Raw genomic sequence first — 17,198 nt, 5'->3', positions numbered from 1 at the left:
AAAAGGGTTTTTTTGGGGAGTTTTTCCTGATCAGCTGTGAGGGTCATAAGGATAGAGGGATGTCGTATGCTGTAAAGCCCTGTGAGGCAAATTGTGATTTGTGATATTGGGCTTTATAAATAAAATTGATTGATTGATTGATTGATTGACTGTCTCTGCAGCGTCTTCTCCAAAACACCTGTGTGATGTCACTTCCTGAATGTTGCTGTCACCGGGAGTCATCCATTGTTTTTATAGTGGGTAAATGGCATAGTGTGAAGGGTTGAAAACAAACTGAGAGACGTGTATAAATATTTCAGTTTCATAGATAATTCATTAAATTTCTTTTGAAAAAAAAAATATATCTATATATATATGTTGAGTTAATGTAGACAAACAAATTATATTAGCATTGAAATTTTGCTTTTCATTGTATTATTTGTTTTCAATGAACATGTAAAGATGGTCAGGCAGGACATTAGACAGCCCATTGTTTAAAAAGAAAATAAAAAATATCACAGTATAAAACACCTAGTGTTAGCGAACATCAGAGACTTATCTGAATAGGAGTTGAAATTCATTAGCTAACGTTAGCTTATTTTAGAATACACAACTTAGTCATATGAATGCTAACAAACTGAACCTTCTCATGATAATAGTTATTTTCTTACTTTAACAGGTCAAACATGTCGTTGTCTTGAGATGACCTGAAACTGAAACCACCCACAGAAACATTTTAATCAGTGGGTCTTTGTTTTGTGTGAAAAATAATTTGTTTATCTCAAATTGTAAAATGTGGCAGGGCCTGGGCGTCCTGTTGGCAGCTGATTCTCTCCTGATGGATGTGACGCTGTGGCAGAGTTCAGCAGAGGTTTGGGAATTCAACCGGTCTGTGTTCACATGATATCAGACCAAATAAATCCTGACTTCCCACAGCCCACATGACTGCGCCCAGAACACGTTCTGTTTTCCTCTTAACCTATTTTCCTTTTCAGTGTGGTTCCTATTTTTATCTCATCAATTGCACTCTTGTCTTCAAAGTCTTTTTTTTAACTTTTGCTTTCAGGGGAAATTCTCAGAGATAAAAGCATAAATGTCTGTTTCATTGGCTGCTGGAGCAACAATTTGAACATTTATTTAACAGATAATATCGCTGAGAAAATTTGGGAGTGTAAATAATTGTGACTGTAGTTAATGAAGACACACAGTGTCATATTTTATTTATAGAATCATCACAGACGGAAAATAAAGAAACTCGACCTGTGGAGCTCTGAGCATAAAAACATTAATTTAGTGTTTAACCATGCTAACAGGAACACTCGAGATGACACGAGGCTACTGTTGATAATGGTAGCTTTAGTGGGTCCATGTCATTGGTCTGACAGCCCATTGGTCCGACTGTCCGCGGTGCTGAACGCCTCGTGGCGGGCGTATGGTGCGCCGCGACCGGCTTGAGGCGGAGCAGGCTCACGGCTTATGTGTTTGTCACTTTCTTTTTCATTTTAACCCACACCATGATCTTTTCCTGACCCTAACCAAGTGGTTTTTGTGCCTAAACCTAACCAGACCTTAACCACAGGGCATCATGATGATTTCGGAACGGACTTAGCAACAATGAGTTTAATATGGTCGGAATAATGGGCTGTCGGACCAATGGGCAGTTCCCGCTTTAGTTGTGTTTATTTGCTAACATTAGCCGACACGACGCTACTGTTGATAATGGTAGCTTTAGTTGTGTTTATTTGCTAACGTTAGCCGACACGACGCTACTGTTGATAATGGTAGCTTTAGTTGTGTTTATTTGCTAACATAAAACATAAACTAGCTTTATAAATTATATTATATTATTATATATGGGCTATTATATATTTGTAAGAGCACTTTTAGAATACAGGGGCTCCATTTTGTGAGGTGCGCGCTGTGTCAGCTAGCAACAGACCATGACACCTGACCTCTGCTCAGATACCTGCACACAAAGTTGTAAACTATCTCATTTTTGGACTGAGATTGAACTTTGGTAAGAGAGACAACACATACTTAACAAGATGGCACCCCCTTCAAACACGGTGTGACCTCTGTGTTTTCTTAGGGTTTATCTTTTTTATTTTTTTGTACCTAATGAGATGATGAAGTTGCACATAGTTGTCAGTGAAAGAGTTGATATGTTATGTAACAATAATACTGGAACATAACCTAATGAAGTTATATAAAAGTGCAGCAATGGAGGAGGAGCGGTGCACAGAGGTGACTAACACCTGTGGCAGGTGATGACTAATCTGTGATGAATTAGCACCCTGCCAGGTGTGTACTGTTACCGTCTGCATCCCAGTGCACACACACACCACATATTTCACATACCTGGGAGGGGATTTTGAGTGACAGCAGTGGGGCGTGGCCAGCATGACCCAGACAGGTGAGGTGACAGGTGATGTTATGGTTTCTGTGTGTGTGTGTGTGTGTGTGTGTGTGTGTGTGTGTGTGTGTGTGTGAGACAGGTTTCATTAACAGACTGTCACAAACCATCACAGATTCCAGGTGTTAACAGCAGTTGTGTCCTGATTTGTTGACAGAGAAACCGTAGGCTGGTCTCAGGAGATTTTGGAGACAAATTTGGACAATCTGTAGGACACTAGAAAAAACTGGATGAAGACCAAAAGAAGACTAGATGACTTGGAGGAGGACTTCCAGGGAGCCAGACAATTGGGGGGAGGATTCAAAGCAGACTACAGGATATGGAAAAGGGCTCCCAGAAGACCGTGGTACTAGGAGGACTATTAAAGGCGAGAGGACCTCTAGGAAACTCTTGAGGATGTAGTGGACGCTAAAGTCGACCAATCGGCTGGGGGGGACTGCTTGTATGGGACTTAAAATGACAAGGGTATGGTTGGAGTGAAGGTGAGTTACTAAAAGACCGGAAGGACTTGGAGGAAGATTCATAGGGGACTAGAGGACTTGGAGGAGAATGGGTAGGGTAAAGAGGGACTGGCAGGACAACTTCAAGGGAACTAGCAAAGGGCTTAAGATATGGACTCCAAGGGAACTAGACTGCTTGAGGAGAGATTTGTTGAAGGACATGCACTACTCGAAGAAGGCTTTGTCAGAGACCAAAGGGCCTAGGTATGGACTCCAAGGCAACTAAAGCACTAGGAACTGGATTCTTTCAGAACTAGAGGACTTGAATGAGGACTTGTAGAAAAATTAATGACTGGTAAGGCAACACGCAGAGTACGGAGAATGACTTGAGGGAAAGTTTCAGAGGGGACTAAAGCAGAGAAGAACTTGAGACTTGGAATTTTGTGGACTAGGGCACCTGAAAGGGATTCTTAGGGAACTGAAAGACAGGTAGAGGATTGGAGTACTAGAATGACTTGGGAGATGACTTGGAGTTGACCAGAGGACTTGGCAAAGGACTTGAAGATTTGATTAAAATAACTCACAGGGAACTGGAGGACTGGATGACGTACGGAGGACTGTAGGACTTGAGGACTCGAAAAGGGCTTCTGATGTGGAGGACTGGGATCTGCAGAGGACTGAACAAACTTGTGGAGACTAGAGGAGCTGGAAAGAACTCCTTAGGGACTAAAAGACTGGGAAGATGTCTTGCTGAGGATTGGAGTACAAGAATGACTTGGGGGATGACTTGTAGTAGACCAGAGGACTTGGCAAAGGACCTGAGGATTTAATTGAAACTCAAATGGAACTTGAAGCACATGGTTATGTTTTGGCAACAAAAGCATGTGGTTATGTTAAGGCGATAAAAGTACGTGGTTAGGTGTAAACAACAAAAATGTGGCAATTGATGCCAGGATGCCAACAAAAGAACATGGTTAAGTTTAGGCAACAACAGCATGGGCGTAGGTTTTGGCAACAAAGGCATATGGCAACCAACGCTGTGACATCAACAAAAGCATGTGGTTGGGCTTAGACAACAAAATTGTGGGAATAGGTTTAGGCAACAAAAGTCTGTGGTTAAGTCAAGGCAACAAAAGCATGTGGCAACAAACACCGTCAACAAAAGTACATGGTGAGGTTTAAAACAACATCATAGTTTGGCTCGACATTCACACAGGAAACGAACACCGGTCTCACACCAGGTCAACGTCTGGTGTTTGTTGGATCCGTCCACCTCCCCACCTCCCTGCCCTACAGGTACTGCTGGGACAACTGCCGTCCGGCTGACCGGCGACGTATCAAACTGCCACAAAAGATGATTTTGGCGTCAGCTGTCTGCTGCCAAAATGACTGACCCAGCTGCGGGACCATGACTTCAGAATGAGAACAGGCTGAACATTTACAGGAAACTTGGAGGTAACGTTTTCATGAAGAATTCATGGAGCATGACGAGATGTTAAAAATTAGTCACACTGGGGGATGTTGACTTGTGGAAGGACTGGGAATACTGGAGTAGTTTTAGTGTAGCCTGAGACACACACACACACACACACTGAGTGGAAACACATTAAGAAGACAAATGGCTGCAGTGAGACCCATGTTTATCCAGCAGGCTATTTAAAGAGAGGACGATTAATGTGAGCAGAGATCGAAGAACGAGATAAAGACATGAGAGGGACGAGAGGACGGAGGAAGAGGAGGACAACACTGAGAGGAAGAACAGAGGGGCAGATAAAAAAAAAAGTCAAAGAAATGTGATGAATTCCATTCTATGGAACTGCTGATACTTTAACTACATGAGGCCGAAGATACTTGTGTACTTTTACTGCTGATACTTTAACTACATGAGGCTGATGATACTTGTGTACTTTCACTGCTGATACTTTAACTACATGAAGATGATGATACTTGTGTACTTTTACTGCTGATACTTTAACTACATGTTAAGGTTATGTGGTCGGATGTCTTCTATTTACTACTGACGCTGTCCCCTGTGGACAGATGTCACATATGTAATCCTGAAGTTGTCCCTGTCCTCCCGGACTCTACTGAAACCAATCATGAAGACATGTTGTTCTACCTGAACAGGTGCTATGAAGCTGCTCCTTTAAGTCCCACCTGGACGTTTTATTAAAGGACAGACTCGTGTTGTTAATGATTCTAACACGTCTATTTGTCTTCAGGATAAATAAATAAGTGTTTGTTAGTAGTAACCTTGTGTTCTGGAAGTATTAATACAACATACAACAACATCCTTTGTCTGTTTATTGAAGAAGTCTGCCAGTTTATTTTTCAAGTTTCCCCACAGCTACTACTTCTATTACTTCTTCTACTAGGCCTACTAATACTTCCACTACTAACTTCCTGTCAACAGCTCTTATTGTCATTATTTGAATCATGTAAACGGAGAGTGTTCAGTTTTATTTTGAAGGACTGGTGTAATGTAATGATGAAAACAAAGTGTTGTTACCTGGACAGGTGAGCTGTGACCCTGCTCACCTATTAATGAGTTCATTATGAGTCATTAATGTGATGACACGTCGCACTTGTTGCCTGACAGACTGAACTCAGGGGACACAAAACACATATCAGGAACTCGCACGGGAGCGCGCTCAGCTGTGCCCATGCCTCTCTGTCAGGGCTGTCCGCGCGGCGCCGTCTCCCTGACAACGCTACACCATAATCACTCCTCCCACCTGCTTCCGGCTGTCCAGGTGGGCTCCATTTGTCTGTCTGTTTAAGTTTCACGTGACGTGTGTGTGGTTTCCGGGAGCGCGCGGGGCTGTGAGCAGAGTCAGGTGAGGCGGAAGTGCAGTGTAGAGAGAAAAGAGGCTCGCGCGGTTCACCTGTCCAGGTGTACGACCAGACAGAGACAAAAGTAAGTTTGTTAAAGTTTCTCCAGTCTCTACCTGTCTCTGTCTCTACCTGTCTCTGTCTCTACCTGTCTCTGTCTCTACCTTTCTCTACCTGTCTCTGTCTCTACCTGTCTCTGTCTCTACCTTTCTCTACCTGTCTCTGTCTCTGGGTCGTGTCCTCACAGTGTTCTGGTTCCACAGGATCTACAGGTTCCATCAGTTAAAACTCTGCTGCTGTTGGTGATGTGACGGTTCCACAGGTGTGGGTCTCTGAGGGGGTTCTGGTTGTGTTCTAGTTTCTAGAGGTCTATGATGACATTCTTTGGAGAAGTTCTAGGGGGTCCAAACCGTTTAGAAAGGAGGTTCTTGTGGCCGTAAAGGGTCATGTGAAGTTTGGGTTTAGTTCTAGCTGCTTTTAGGTTCTGGTTGTCTATGAGGAGGTTCTAGGGGGTGTTTACATTTTAGTCATTTATGAAGAGGTTCTGGTGGTTTTCAGTGAGGTTCTAGTAGGCTCTTAGGCTCATGTCATGTATGAAGAGGTCTAAAAGTGTGTTCTTGTGGTCTCAAAGAAGGTTGAAGTGGGCTTTTAGGCTCGGGTTATTATGAAGAGGTTCTAGTGGTCTTAAAGGTTCTAGTGGGCTTCAGTGAGGTTCTGGTGGGCTTGTAGTCTCTGGTAATTTATCAAAGGGTTGTAGTGAGCTTAAAAGAGGTTCTAGTCATCATAAAGGAGGTTCTAGAGGGCTTCACGTCGCTAGTCATTTATGAAGAGGCTTTAGTGGTCTTAGAGAAGGTTCTAGTGGTCTTAACGGAGGTTCTAGTAGTCATTTTTGAAAAGGTTTTAGTGATCTCAAATGAAACTCTAGAGGTCTTAAAGGAGGTTCTACTGGGCTTTTAGTCTCTAGTCATCTATGAAGAGGTTCTAGTGGTCTTAAAGGTAGTTCTAGTGGGGTTTTAGGTTCTAGTTGTGGAAGAAGATATTCAAGTGATCTTAAAGGAGGTTCTAGTGAGCTTTTAGTCTCTCGTCATTTATGAAGTGGTTTTAGTGATCTTAAAATAGGTTCTTTTGGTCTTAAATGTAGTTCTAGTGTGGTTTTAGGTTCTAGTCATGCACAAAAGTCTAGGGGTCTTAAAGGAGGTTCTACTAGGCTTTTAGTCTCTAGTCATTTATGAAGAGGTTCTCGTGAGCTTAAAGGTAGTTCTAGTGGGCTTTTAGGTTCCAGTCATGTTTGAAGGTCTTGTGATCTAAAAAAAGTAGTGGGCTTGTAGTCTCCGGTCACTTATGAAGTGGTTCTAGTGGTCTTAAGGGAGGCTCTAGTGGGTCTTTAGGCTCTAGTTATGTATGCAGAGGTCTGGTTTAGGGGGTTCTATTGCAGGGTGAATTGATGCGGTTCTGTGGCGGTTGTCGTCTTGTCAGTTCTAGTCATCTTTGCCACTGACCTGTGAGGTTCCACTCCTCTGAGAGTCTCTGGTCCTTAGTCAGAGGGCTGCGGTGGTGCGATGCTGTGGGAGGTTCCACTGAGGAGGTAGAACGTTAGAGACGGGGTGGTTACATGTTAAACTCATGTTTCATTTAGTCGTCACATGTCATGAGCCTGTGTGTGTTTGTGTTAACGTAAAATAACAGAAGAACAAATATCTAACACACGGCTGTCGGCACGGTGACGCTCCTGCTGAGCGGTTAATCAGCTCCTCTCTGATTGAGTTTGGGCGTAAGACCTGTGATTGGTGGTTTCTCAGAGGGAGAAGTGGTGAGGTGTTGTCATGGTGACAGATGGCATCATTCAGAGTGGGAGGGGCCGAGTGACTCAGCTTTTCTTTTGTCATTGAAATGAATGAAATTAAACTGGTTTTAATTAATCGTTAGACTTAATGAACCGTTTCAGCTGCGTCATGACAGAACAGGCTGTTTAATGACGGCTCAGGACAGGAACACGTACTGCCTAGAACCCAGATCACTCTTTATGTATAAATAGGAGGATGTTTGATCGAACCGCTTCAGAGAACACTACAAACTCTTCTTAGACGACTAGAACCAATCAGAGACCAACAGAAACACCTTATACAAGAATAGACCCTAAAAGGTCACTTAGCCCCCCCTCATAGACAACTAGAACATACTTAAAGACCATTAGAACCTCTTCAACAATGACTAGAACCTCTGCAACAATGACTAGAACCCCCTACTAGACCAACAGAAACACCTTAAAAAAAGTATAGACCTGAAAAGGCCACTTAGATCCCCTCATACACAACTAGAACATACTTAGAGACCACTAGAACCTCATTAACAAAGACAAGAACCAATCAAAGACAAACAGAAACACATTGTAGAAGAATAGATTGTAAAAAACACTCAAACCTCCGCAAAGATGTCTAGAACATACTTAAAGACGATGATAAGGAGGTTGTGGTCGTTGTTGAGGAGGTTCTATTCGACTAGAACCTCCTCAATAACAACCACAGCATCCTTATTAATGACTAGAACCTCCTCAGCAACGACTAGAACCTCCATAATAACGACAAGAACCAATCAAAGACCAACAAAAGCACCTTATGGAAGAATAAGCCATAAAAGGCTGCAAGTAGACAGCTGCAAGATGCTTAAAGACCACTAGATGAGAAGGTTCTAGTTGTTGTTGAAGAGGTTCTAGTCGTTGCTGAGGAGGTTCTTCAGCAACAACTAGAACCTTCTCAACAACATCTAGAACCAATCAAAGACGGAACATTTTGTAGAAGAATAGATCGTAAAAAACACCCAAACCTCTGCAACGATGTCTAGAAAATACTTAAAGAACACCAGAACCTCTTCAATAATGATTAGAACCTCCTTACAGACCACCAGAATGTTGTATTAGACCATTGGAACCTCCTCAAAGATCCTCACACACCCCTCGTAGATGTATAGACCATAAAAGGTCAATAGAACCTCCTCAAAAATCAATAGTAGCCTCTCATAGACTTTAAGAACCCCCTTTGTAGACAATAATAAAGTACTTTTAGACATCTGAAATGCACATAATGTGCAAGAACCTCCTCAGTGACCAATAGAAACTTCTCAGAGACCAACAGAAACTTCTTGTTGGCAAATAGAACCCACGTCAACTAGAATGTCCTAATAGATTACCAGAATCTACTACTAGTCCGTAAAAGGTCGCTCACACCTCCTTGTAGACAACTAGAATGTACCTCTTTAAAAACAGTGTGTTAGCATTGTGGTTGTTAGCATGTTAGCCTCACAGAGCTGCTAGCAACAAACAAACACATGGGAGTGACAGGAGAACGTCTGTAGAGGAAGTTGGGGTTTAAAAGCAGTATTCTGGCTTCCTGTTTGAGCTGTCAGAGTGAGATAGCAGAGTCACGCTGCAGGGACCAGTCTGCCAACATGCCTCCTGCTGCTGCAGCACATTCCTGACACATGACAACATCCAACACGCCAACAAAGCTCCGCTTCAATCTGTCTGTCAGACAGCTACAGAACAGAGAACACAGGAACAGTCCGGACGATTCAGCCCAGATAAACTCATCAGCAAATGTGGAACATGAATATATTTAATTTAGGCAACAACAACGATGGAGCTGAGGATGAGCTGAGTGTTGGAGGATTAAACGGTACTTTAGAAAAGATCAAAGTTAATGTTTGACTCAAAACAAATAGAATGTCTTCAAGGACCACTATGAACTCCTCATGGGTGGATAGAACCTGCTTGTTGACAACTAGAACATACTTATACCACCGGAACCTCCTCAAAGACCAATACAGTCTGTTCAAAGACAAGGAGATCCCTGTCATGGACAACTAGAACGTCCTTGTAGACAACCAGAACCTCCTCAAAGATCAACAGAAACCCCTCATAGACAAATAGACCGTAAAAGGCCACACAAACCCCCTGATGGACAACTAGAACATACAGACCAATAGAAACTCCCTTATGATGACTACAACACACTTAAAGACCAAAAGTACCTCCTAAATGATGACTAGAACCCCTTTAAGACTACACCGTAAAATACCGTCCTCAACAGCAACTAGGACTCTAGCAAAGACCAATACAATGTTTTCATGAACAAATAGAACCCCCTTGTGGAAAACTAGAAGGTCCTACTGGACAAGTAGAACCTCCTCAAAGACCAACAGAAACCCCTGATAGACAGCTAGAGCCTACTTAAAGACTGATAGAACCTCCTTAATGATGACTAGAACCCCTTTAAGACCACGTAAAACTCCTCATACACAACTAGAACATACTAAAGACTGAAAGAACCTCCTTAAATGATGACTGGAACCCCTTTAAGACCAATAGAACCTCCTTAACGATGACTAGAACACACTTAAAGACCAATAGAACCTCCTTAAGGATGACGAGAATCCCTTTAAGATGAATCTCCGCAGAGATGACTAGAACCCCTTCAAAACTCAATAGAAGATGACTACTTACAGACAACTGGAACCTCATTACAGACCACTAGCGTGTCCTATTAGACAACTAGAACCTCCTTAAAGACCCACTGAAACCCCCCGACTTCAACCTCCTGGGAGACGACTCAAACGTTCTCAGTGACCAAAATGTAAACCAAATGTTTTTGTGTTCTTGACTGTTGTTTGGACAAAGCGAGACATTTGAAGACATGACTGTGGACATTTTTCTGTGGTCTCTGATATTTAATGGATGATCAATCAGGAGAACGTTCACAGTCCAGTCACACAAAAAGCCACACAGTCGGAGCCCTCCGAAAACGTTTGCTGATCTTTGGGCACAGATGGAGATAAGATAAGATGAATCCCAGTCAACAAGGAGCTCATTGACGAGTTCAGTGACTCCTCTCTTTGTGCCACTGAAGTTTTGGTTCTGCAGTGACAGAGGAAGGTCAGTTCCACTCTGAATGAGCTGTTGATGTTTTTAATGAAGCGTATCATTTGTGTGTTTTGCAGTGAGTAACCCCATCCCGTCCAATCTCAAGTCGGAGGCCAAGAAAGCCGCCAAGATCCTCAGAGAGTTCACTGAAATCTCCAACAGGAACGGGCCCGACAGACTCATCCCCGGTAACGGAGAACCGTCCCAGCCCTTGTTACGCCGTCTCTGATGTATTGAAGATGTATTTCCTGTGTGTGTGTTTACTGACGTAGTTGTGGTTGTGTGTTTTTATGGTTTGTTGCAGCTCACGTGATCGCAAAGGCCGAAGGTCTGGCCATCATCTCCGTCATCAAGGCCGGCTTCATGATCACAGCTAGAGGAGGCAGCGGTATCGTCATCGCCAGGCTGGCCGACCGACGTAAGACCTCAAATATCTGTCTGTCTGTCTGTCTGTCTGTCTTCAAACTGTAACGTTCTAGTCTCTCCTCCTCCTTGTCTGTGGGTTCCTCTGCAGATAACTCTTCTTACTACAACAGCGCTTTGAGATTGTTTACAGTCTGTCCATCTATAAAGGGGCTCTGTTGGTCTTTGAGGACACTCTAGGATGCTGTAGTTGTCTTTGAGGAGGTTCTAGTTGTCTGTGAGGAGGTTCTAGTTGTCTGTGAGGAGGTTCTAGTTGTCTTTGAGGAGGTTCTAGTTGTCTGTGAGGAGGTTCTGTTGGTCTTTGAGGAGGTCAGATGTCAGACTCGGGCTTGTTTCCATGGCTGGTAGATGTTCTTCCTTCCTGTTTTCTTTGTGTCCTCTCGGGTTCACAGTGACCTTTGATATTTTGGGGGGAGGTTGCATTGCCGTGGCGATGAGGAGAAACTCCCTCAGATCTCCCGGGGCGTGCAGTCATCTGATGTGTCTGATTACTGGTGTTCATGGACTCTTGTGGCTGTGGTGGAGGATGGCGGCGTTTGTCGCCCTGCCAACATTCCTCACCCCAGATCACACGGGGCTGGCTCGCCTCCTCCGCAGGGTGCCCCCTCGGGTTTAGGGATTAAAGGACATGTTGGATCAAATCTGAAAACGCTGGCGCCAACAACAACAAGAGCAGGAAGTGGTTTGTGTCGTCCAGATTTTATCAGTGTGATTCAGTGTGTGTGTGTGTGTGTGTGTGTGTGTGTGTTCAGGCTGGTCAGCACCATCTGCCATCGGCATCGCCGGTCTGGGAGGAGGCTTTGAGATCGGCGTGGAGGTGAGTCATCACCCGTACATCCTACATTTATTTTACAATATTACCTTGAATATTTTTATTTATATATTATCTATATATTTTGTTTTGGCCTTTATTATGTTTACTTTGATATTAACCTTCTAATTTTTCTGTTTTTAATATTCTTTTTATTATTATTATTATTATTATTATTATTATTATTATTATCTTTTTTCATTCTAATATTAACTTTAATTTCTTTATTTTTTATTTTAAGTTTATACTCGTTCCTTTAATTTAACATAAGATGGATTCTGATTCGTCAAACTAACGTTGGCCTTTATAGCAAAATAAAAAATATATCACGTAAATAATTCCTCATGTTCACGAATCAGCGGCTTGTCGTCGACTGTGGTGCGTTCACAGTCAGGAACAGATCAGGAGTTAAGATGGAGGGTTTTCTTACGGCTGTCAAACCTCAGGTGTCAGATTGTCCTTGAATGCAGCACCACATTTATATAACTGTTGAAGAGGTAGTGACGCCCCACCGTCGTCTCTGTGTCTCTCCAGGTGTCCGACCTGGTGATCATCCTGAACCAGCGCAGGGCTGTCGAGGCCTTCACAAAGGGGGGGAACCTTACGCTGGGTGGGAACTGCACCGTCGCTGTGGGACCCGTCGGCAGGTGAGTGTCTGATGTCACTCCGTCTGGCTCTTAATGACCTCTGATGGTTTTTTAACGTCTGGAGATTCATGACACGTTTAATGACCGGCGTCGTTTTACAGGCTGTGATTCACCTGCGTCAGGTTAATTTTAGAAACCGCTGTTGTTTCAGGGAGTTCCACAGGTGTGTGTGTGTGTGTGTGTGTGTGGGCGTGGCCAGGTATTTGGCTCACAGGTAAATGCTGTTCACAGAGTGTGCTGCAGACAGAAAGGAAATGAAGTGGATTAACTTCCTCTGGATTCAACCTAACATCAGCTAACGTTAGCTAGTGACATTAGCCCAACAGCATTTTACCAGACCTCTAGCAACAGTTGACCTACTAAGTGGAAAATAGTAGCTGAATTAGCTAACATTAGCTTGTAACATTAGCCTGACAGTGTTTTACCAGACTTTTGATAACAGTTGACCTAGTAGGTAGAAAATAGTAGCTAAAGTTAGCTAACATTGGCTAATAACATTAGTCTGACAGTGTTTCAACAGAGCTCTGTGAACGGTTGACTGAGGTGGTAGAAAATAGTTGCTAGAGTTAGCTAACGTTAGCCAGTAACTAACTTGACAATGTTTAACTAGACCTCTTGGAACGGTTGACATAGTAGGTAAAACATAGTAGCTTAAGTTAGCTAACTTTTGTAACGTTAGCCTGACAGCTATTCACCAGACCTCTTGGAACGGTTGACCTCGTAGATCGACACATGGTAGCTAAAGTTAGCGGGCTTTGGTTGTTCCACTCGTACCTCAGAGATAACATCCTCCTTTATCTTTCTCGTTCAGGAACGTGGAGGCTGACGTGGCGATACGCAGCCCGGCGGCGGTCTTTACCTACTGTAGATCCAAAGGTTTGTTTGCTGGTATTTCTCTGGAGGGATCAGGCCTGATCGAACGCAAAGACACCAACCGCAAGTACGTACAGCAACCAGTCTACCTGCCTGAGCACCGAACGCCAGCCGTCTTACAATGTCCTTTTGTTTGAGCTGTATTTGTGGTTGCAGGTTCTACTCCCGAGAAATCCGGGCGTCAGCCATTTTGAATGGCGACGTAGAGCCGCCGTCAGAATGCTATGACCTCTACCACATCCTGGATGTCTACACCGAGGCCTACTGCGCCGACTGGACCAGCAAGAACATGCGTCAGAAGGTAAACAACACTTCGTCAACGAAAGACTGCGGCAATCTCTGGTTGCTGCAACGATTATAGAGAGCAATTTAAAGAAGAACTTCTCAGCATTTATTCATGACTAACATTTAAATGTTTTCTTGCACCCTCCTCAGTCATCTCTTCCGCCATCCAGACCGCCACCTCCACCTCAGCAGAGACCGTCAAACACCTACGTGCCTTCACCATCAGCCAGCTACCAGCAACCATCAGCCGGCTACCAGCAACCATCAGCCGGCTACCAGCAACCATCAGCCGGCTACCAGCCACCTCCAACCAGCGCTGACAAGAACAAGCTGTACCCAAGTATCTCCATCTATAAGTCTGAGACATCAGGTATGCTGGTAAACGCTCCTACCTCCTTGTGTCCTTCCTACTTACTTCTCGGCTGTCCACCACTTTCTTTCCTTATTTCCTGTCTTTTACCACCATCTTCCCTCCTTCTTTGCCACTGGCTTTCCCTCTTAACCACCTCCTTCCCTTTCCTATCCCTTATTTGTTTCCTTGTGTCCTTCTTTATTGTCCTGTTACCTTTTGCTGCGCCACCTCCTTTCCTTCATCTACTTTCCTTCCTTGTATGCTCCCTTCTTTCCTTCTACGCTTCTTCCTTTGCTTACCTCCTCCTGTCCTTCCTTATCTCCTCCTGTCCTTCCTTATCTCCTCCCGTCCTTCCTTATCTCTTCCTGTCCTTCCTTACCTCCTGTCCTTCCTTATCTCCTCCTGTCCTTCCTTATCTCCTCCTGTCCTTCCTTATCTCCACCTGTTCTTCCTTACCTCCTCCTGTTCTTCCTTACCTCCTCCTGTCCTTCCTTACCTCCTCCTGTCCTTCTTTATCTCCTCCTGTCCTTCCTTACCTCCTCCTGTCCTTTCTTACCTCCTCCTGTCCTTCCTTACCTCCTCCTGTCCTTCCTTACCTCCTCCTGTTCTTCCTTACCTCCTCCTGTCCTTCCTTATCTCCTCCTGTGCTCCCTTACCTCCTCCTGTCCTTCCTTACCTCCTCCTGTCCTTCCTTACCTCCTGTCTGACAGATGGGGTGTGTGTGTGTGTGTGTGTGTGTGTGTGTGTGTGTGTGTGTGGCTCCCTCTGGTGGTCACAGTTTGTGAATCTGTTGATCTCTGGTCTAAATGAATGGATGGTTGTTTCTCCTCCTCCTCCTCCTCCTCCTCCTCCTCCTCCTCCTCCTCCCCTGCAGACTGCCTTGTGTGTGAATGCTTCTTCTTTTTCTTCCAGGTGGAGCACTGCCGGTGGGCGGGGCAGGCGGGCAGCTGGTCGTCACGGCAATCCACCCATTCACGGGGGAGCAGCCCGGCGACCTGAGCTTCACCCCTGGCGACCGCATCACCGTCCTCAACAAGACCGACTCCCAGTACGACTGGTGGGAGGGGCAACTGATCGACGGGCGCGTCGGGATCTTCCCTGCCAACTTTGTCACATACTGAGCCCCCCCCCCCCCAGTGGTCTGACGCTGGAACTGCAGCTGAGTGACAGTTTGTACGGGAAGCAGGAGGGGTCAAGTCCACTAAAACTTAAGGGTTTGGCTTCAGAGTCGATTCATTAAAATTGATCCGCAAGTCGTGAATGAAGTAAAATATGTGACATCATCGTATGATATCATGGCGTGGCGCTCTGAGACATTTCTCGCTGATTTAAAGACAAAATAATAAACTAATAAAATAATAAACAGATAATTTGATATTTAAAATAACAATTAGCTGTAATTTATGAAAAATAAGTTGCTTTAAATTTAATGGAAAATTTTGCCGAAAAAAATAAAATAAATAATTTTGGCACCAATGTTCTTACGTACATGTTGAATTATTTACACACTGTTAGAAATGTTAAAATATTGCCTGCTGTTTTCTGACTAAAAGTTCGCGTTAAAATGAATTAATTCAAATTGTGCCGATTATTGAATTAAATTTTTTACCAAAGTACGTTTCTCCTTTCAGGAAACATTGTGAATTCATTTATGAAATTACAGACGTGTTTTCATGAATCTGCATTAGTTTGGGAGAAATGAGGAAATTAAAAATGAAAATTAAAAGACAATTTAGTTTTGAATTTAAAACAATAATGATTCCTTTATTTTGACGTAAAAAAAAAAAAAAAGTCTTTTCCACATTAAAATCACAAACTACTTTCACAACAAATTGAATTCAAATTTAAAACTTTATTTGGATAAAAAAAAAACTGTTATCAGAGTTTTAAATTTGTTAAAATAAATGTTTAATATTTTCTGATGTGTTAAAACTATTCAGTGTTGCATTCAGGGGACTTGGGAGCGTTGGAAACTTGGGCACTTTGTTCTGTCTGTGTTTGCGTTTACTTCACTGGTGAATCTTTGACTTCTCAAACACCCACTTCCTGTCCTTTCCCTTCAAAATAAAACAGAGACAAACATAAGAGTTTTACAAAACACTTTTTCTTTTATTTTCACTAAAATGCTTTTTAAAAATATTTTTTCAAACAGGATGAGGGTGATTTTTTTTTTGACATTGAACTGAGATGGATCAATGTTACTTTTCTTGACAGTGTTTAAAGCTTCATCTGTTACAGCTGCTGAACGGGACATTTTATACTTTATATATGTGATGAAGGTGAAGGTGATGATGATGATGATGATGTCAGGTAGTTTGATTATAATAATCAGCTGGTGTTTTTAAATGTCAGATTGTTTAAGAAAAACAAATAAATGTCATTTGTAGAGAATCTGCTTCAGTTTTGTCCATTTTGTCAAAACATGCGGAGGCAGATCAGTGTCGATATCATTTGTGTGTTAATGTGTGATCTGTAAATATAAAACAACTTCCACAGATACAAGTAAAAAGGTTTTTAAACTCTGATGAAACTGCAAATATTAAAATGTAAAACAAATGAAAATAAATAAAAAACTCAGTATGAATAATGAAAAATCCACAAACATAGAAATGAGATTCACAAATATCTGAAAACTTTTTACTTCTCTGTGACAAATACAGACCTGGTGCCAAAAACAGACTTTTAGAAAGTCTCCTTTATTCATTTATTAAATATTGTTTACATGAAAAATACAAAAAACTGATACTTGGCTTCTATATACATTTGTTATTTAATTATTTATACATTTATTTAATTGTTAAATATTGTTTACATACAAAATACAAAAAACTGATACTTTAAAAGGCGTCTTTATACATTGATTTATTTGATTATTGATAGATTTATTTATTCATTACATATTGTTTACATTAAAAAATACATGAAAAATAAACTGTAAAAAGGCATCTTTATACATTGATTTCTTAAATTTATACGTTTTTTTATTTATTCTTTTAATATTGTTTTTATAAAAATACAAATAAGACTTTTAAAAATGCATCTTTTATCTATTCATTAAATGTAATTGACACTAAAACATATAACAGACTTTTAAAAAGGAGTCTTTACACATTTATTTATTTAATTTATTAATTTGATACTGTTTTCATAAAAAAGAACAACATAATTTCAAAAAAACATCTTTTTACATTTATTTATTTAATTATTAAATATTGTTTATATAAATAA

At 42.2% G+C, this 17,198-nt stretch overlaps 1 protein-coding gene across 1 annotated transcript; it reads left to right on the top strand.

Moving 5' to 3' along the window:
- Window positions 1–5,696: 5,696 nt before the first annotated feature.
- Window positions 5,697–16,397, top strand: sh3yl1 (SH3 and SYLF domain containing 1). Its single transcript, XM_050065439.1, has 9 exons — window positions 5,697–5,749; window positions 10,657–10,767; window positions 10,884–10,997; window positions 11,755–11,819; window positions 12,348–12,460; window positions 13,272–13,400; window positions 13,490–13,634; window positions 13,769–13,988; window positions 14,883–16,397. Coding segments are annotated over exons 1-9 (1,107 nt in total). The 5' UTR covers window positions 5,697–5,748; the 3' UTR covers window positions 15,092–16,397.
- Window positions 16,398–17,198: the final 801 nt, after the last annotated feature.

The sequence above is a fragment of the Epinephelus moara genome, chromosome 16 (genome assembly GCF_006386435.1).
Source record: "Epinephelus moara isolate mb chromosome 16, YSFRI_EMoa_1.0, whole genome shotgun sequence".
In the NCBI taxonomy this organism is placed as follows: domain Eukaryota; kingdom Metazoa; phylum Chordata; class Actinopteri; order Perciformes; family Serranidae; genus Epinephelus; species Epinephelus moara.
Note: the sequence above shows the minus strand (reverse complement) of the source record. Positions and strands in the feature narration are given on the sequence as shown.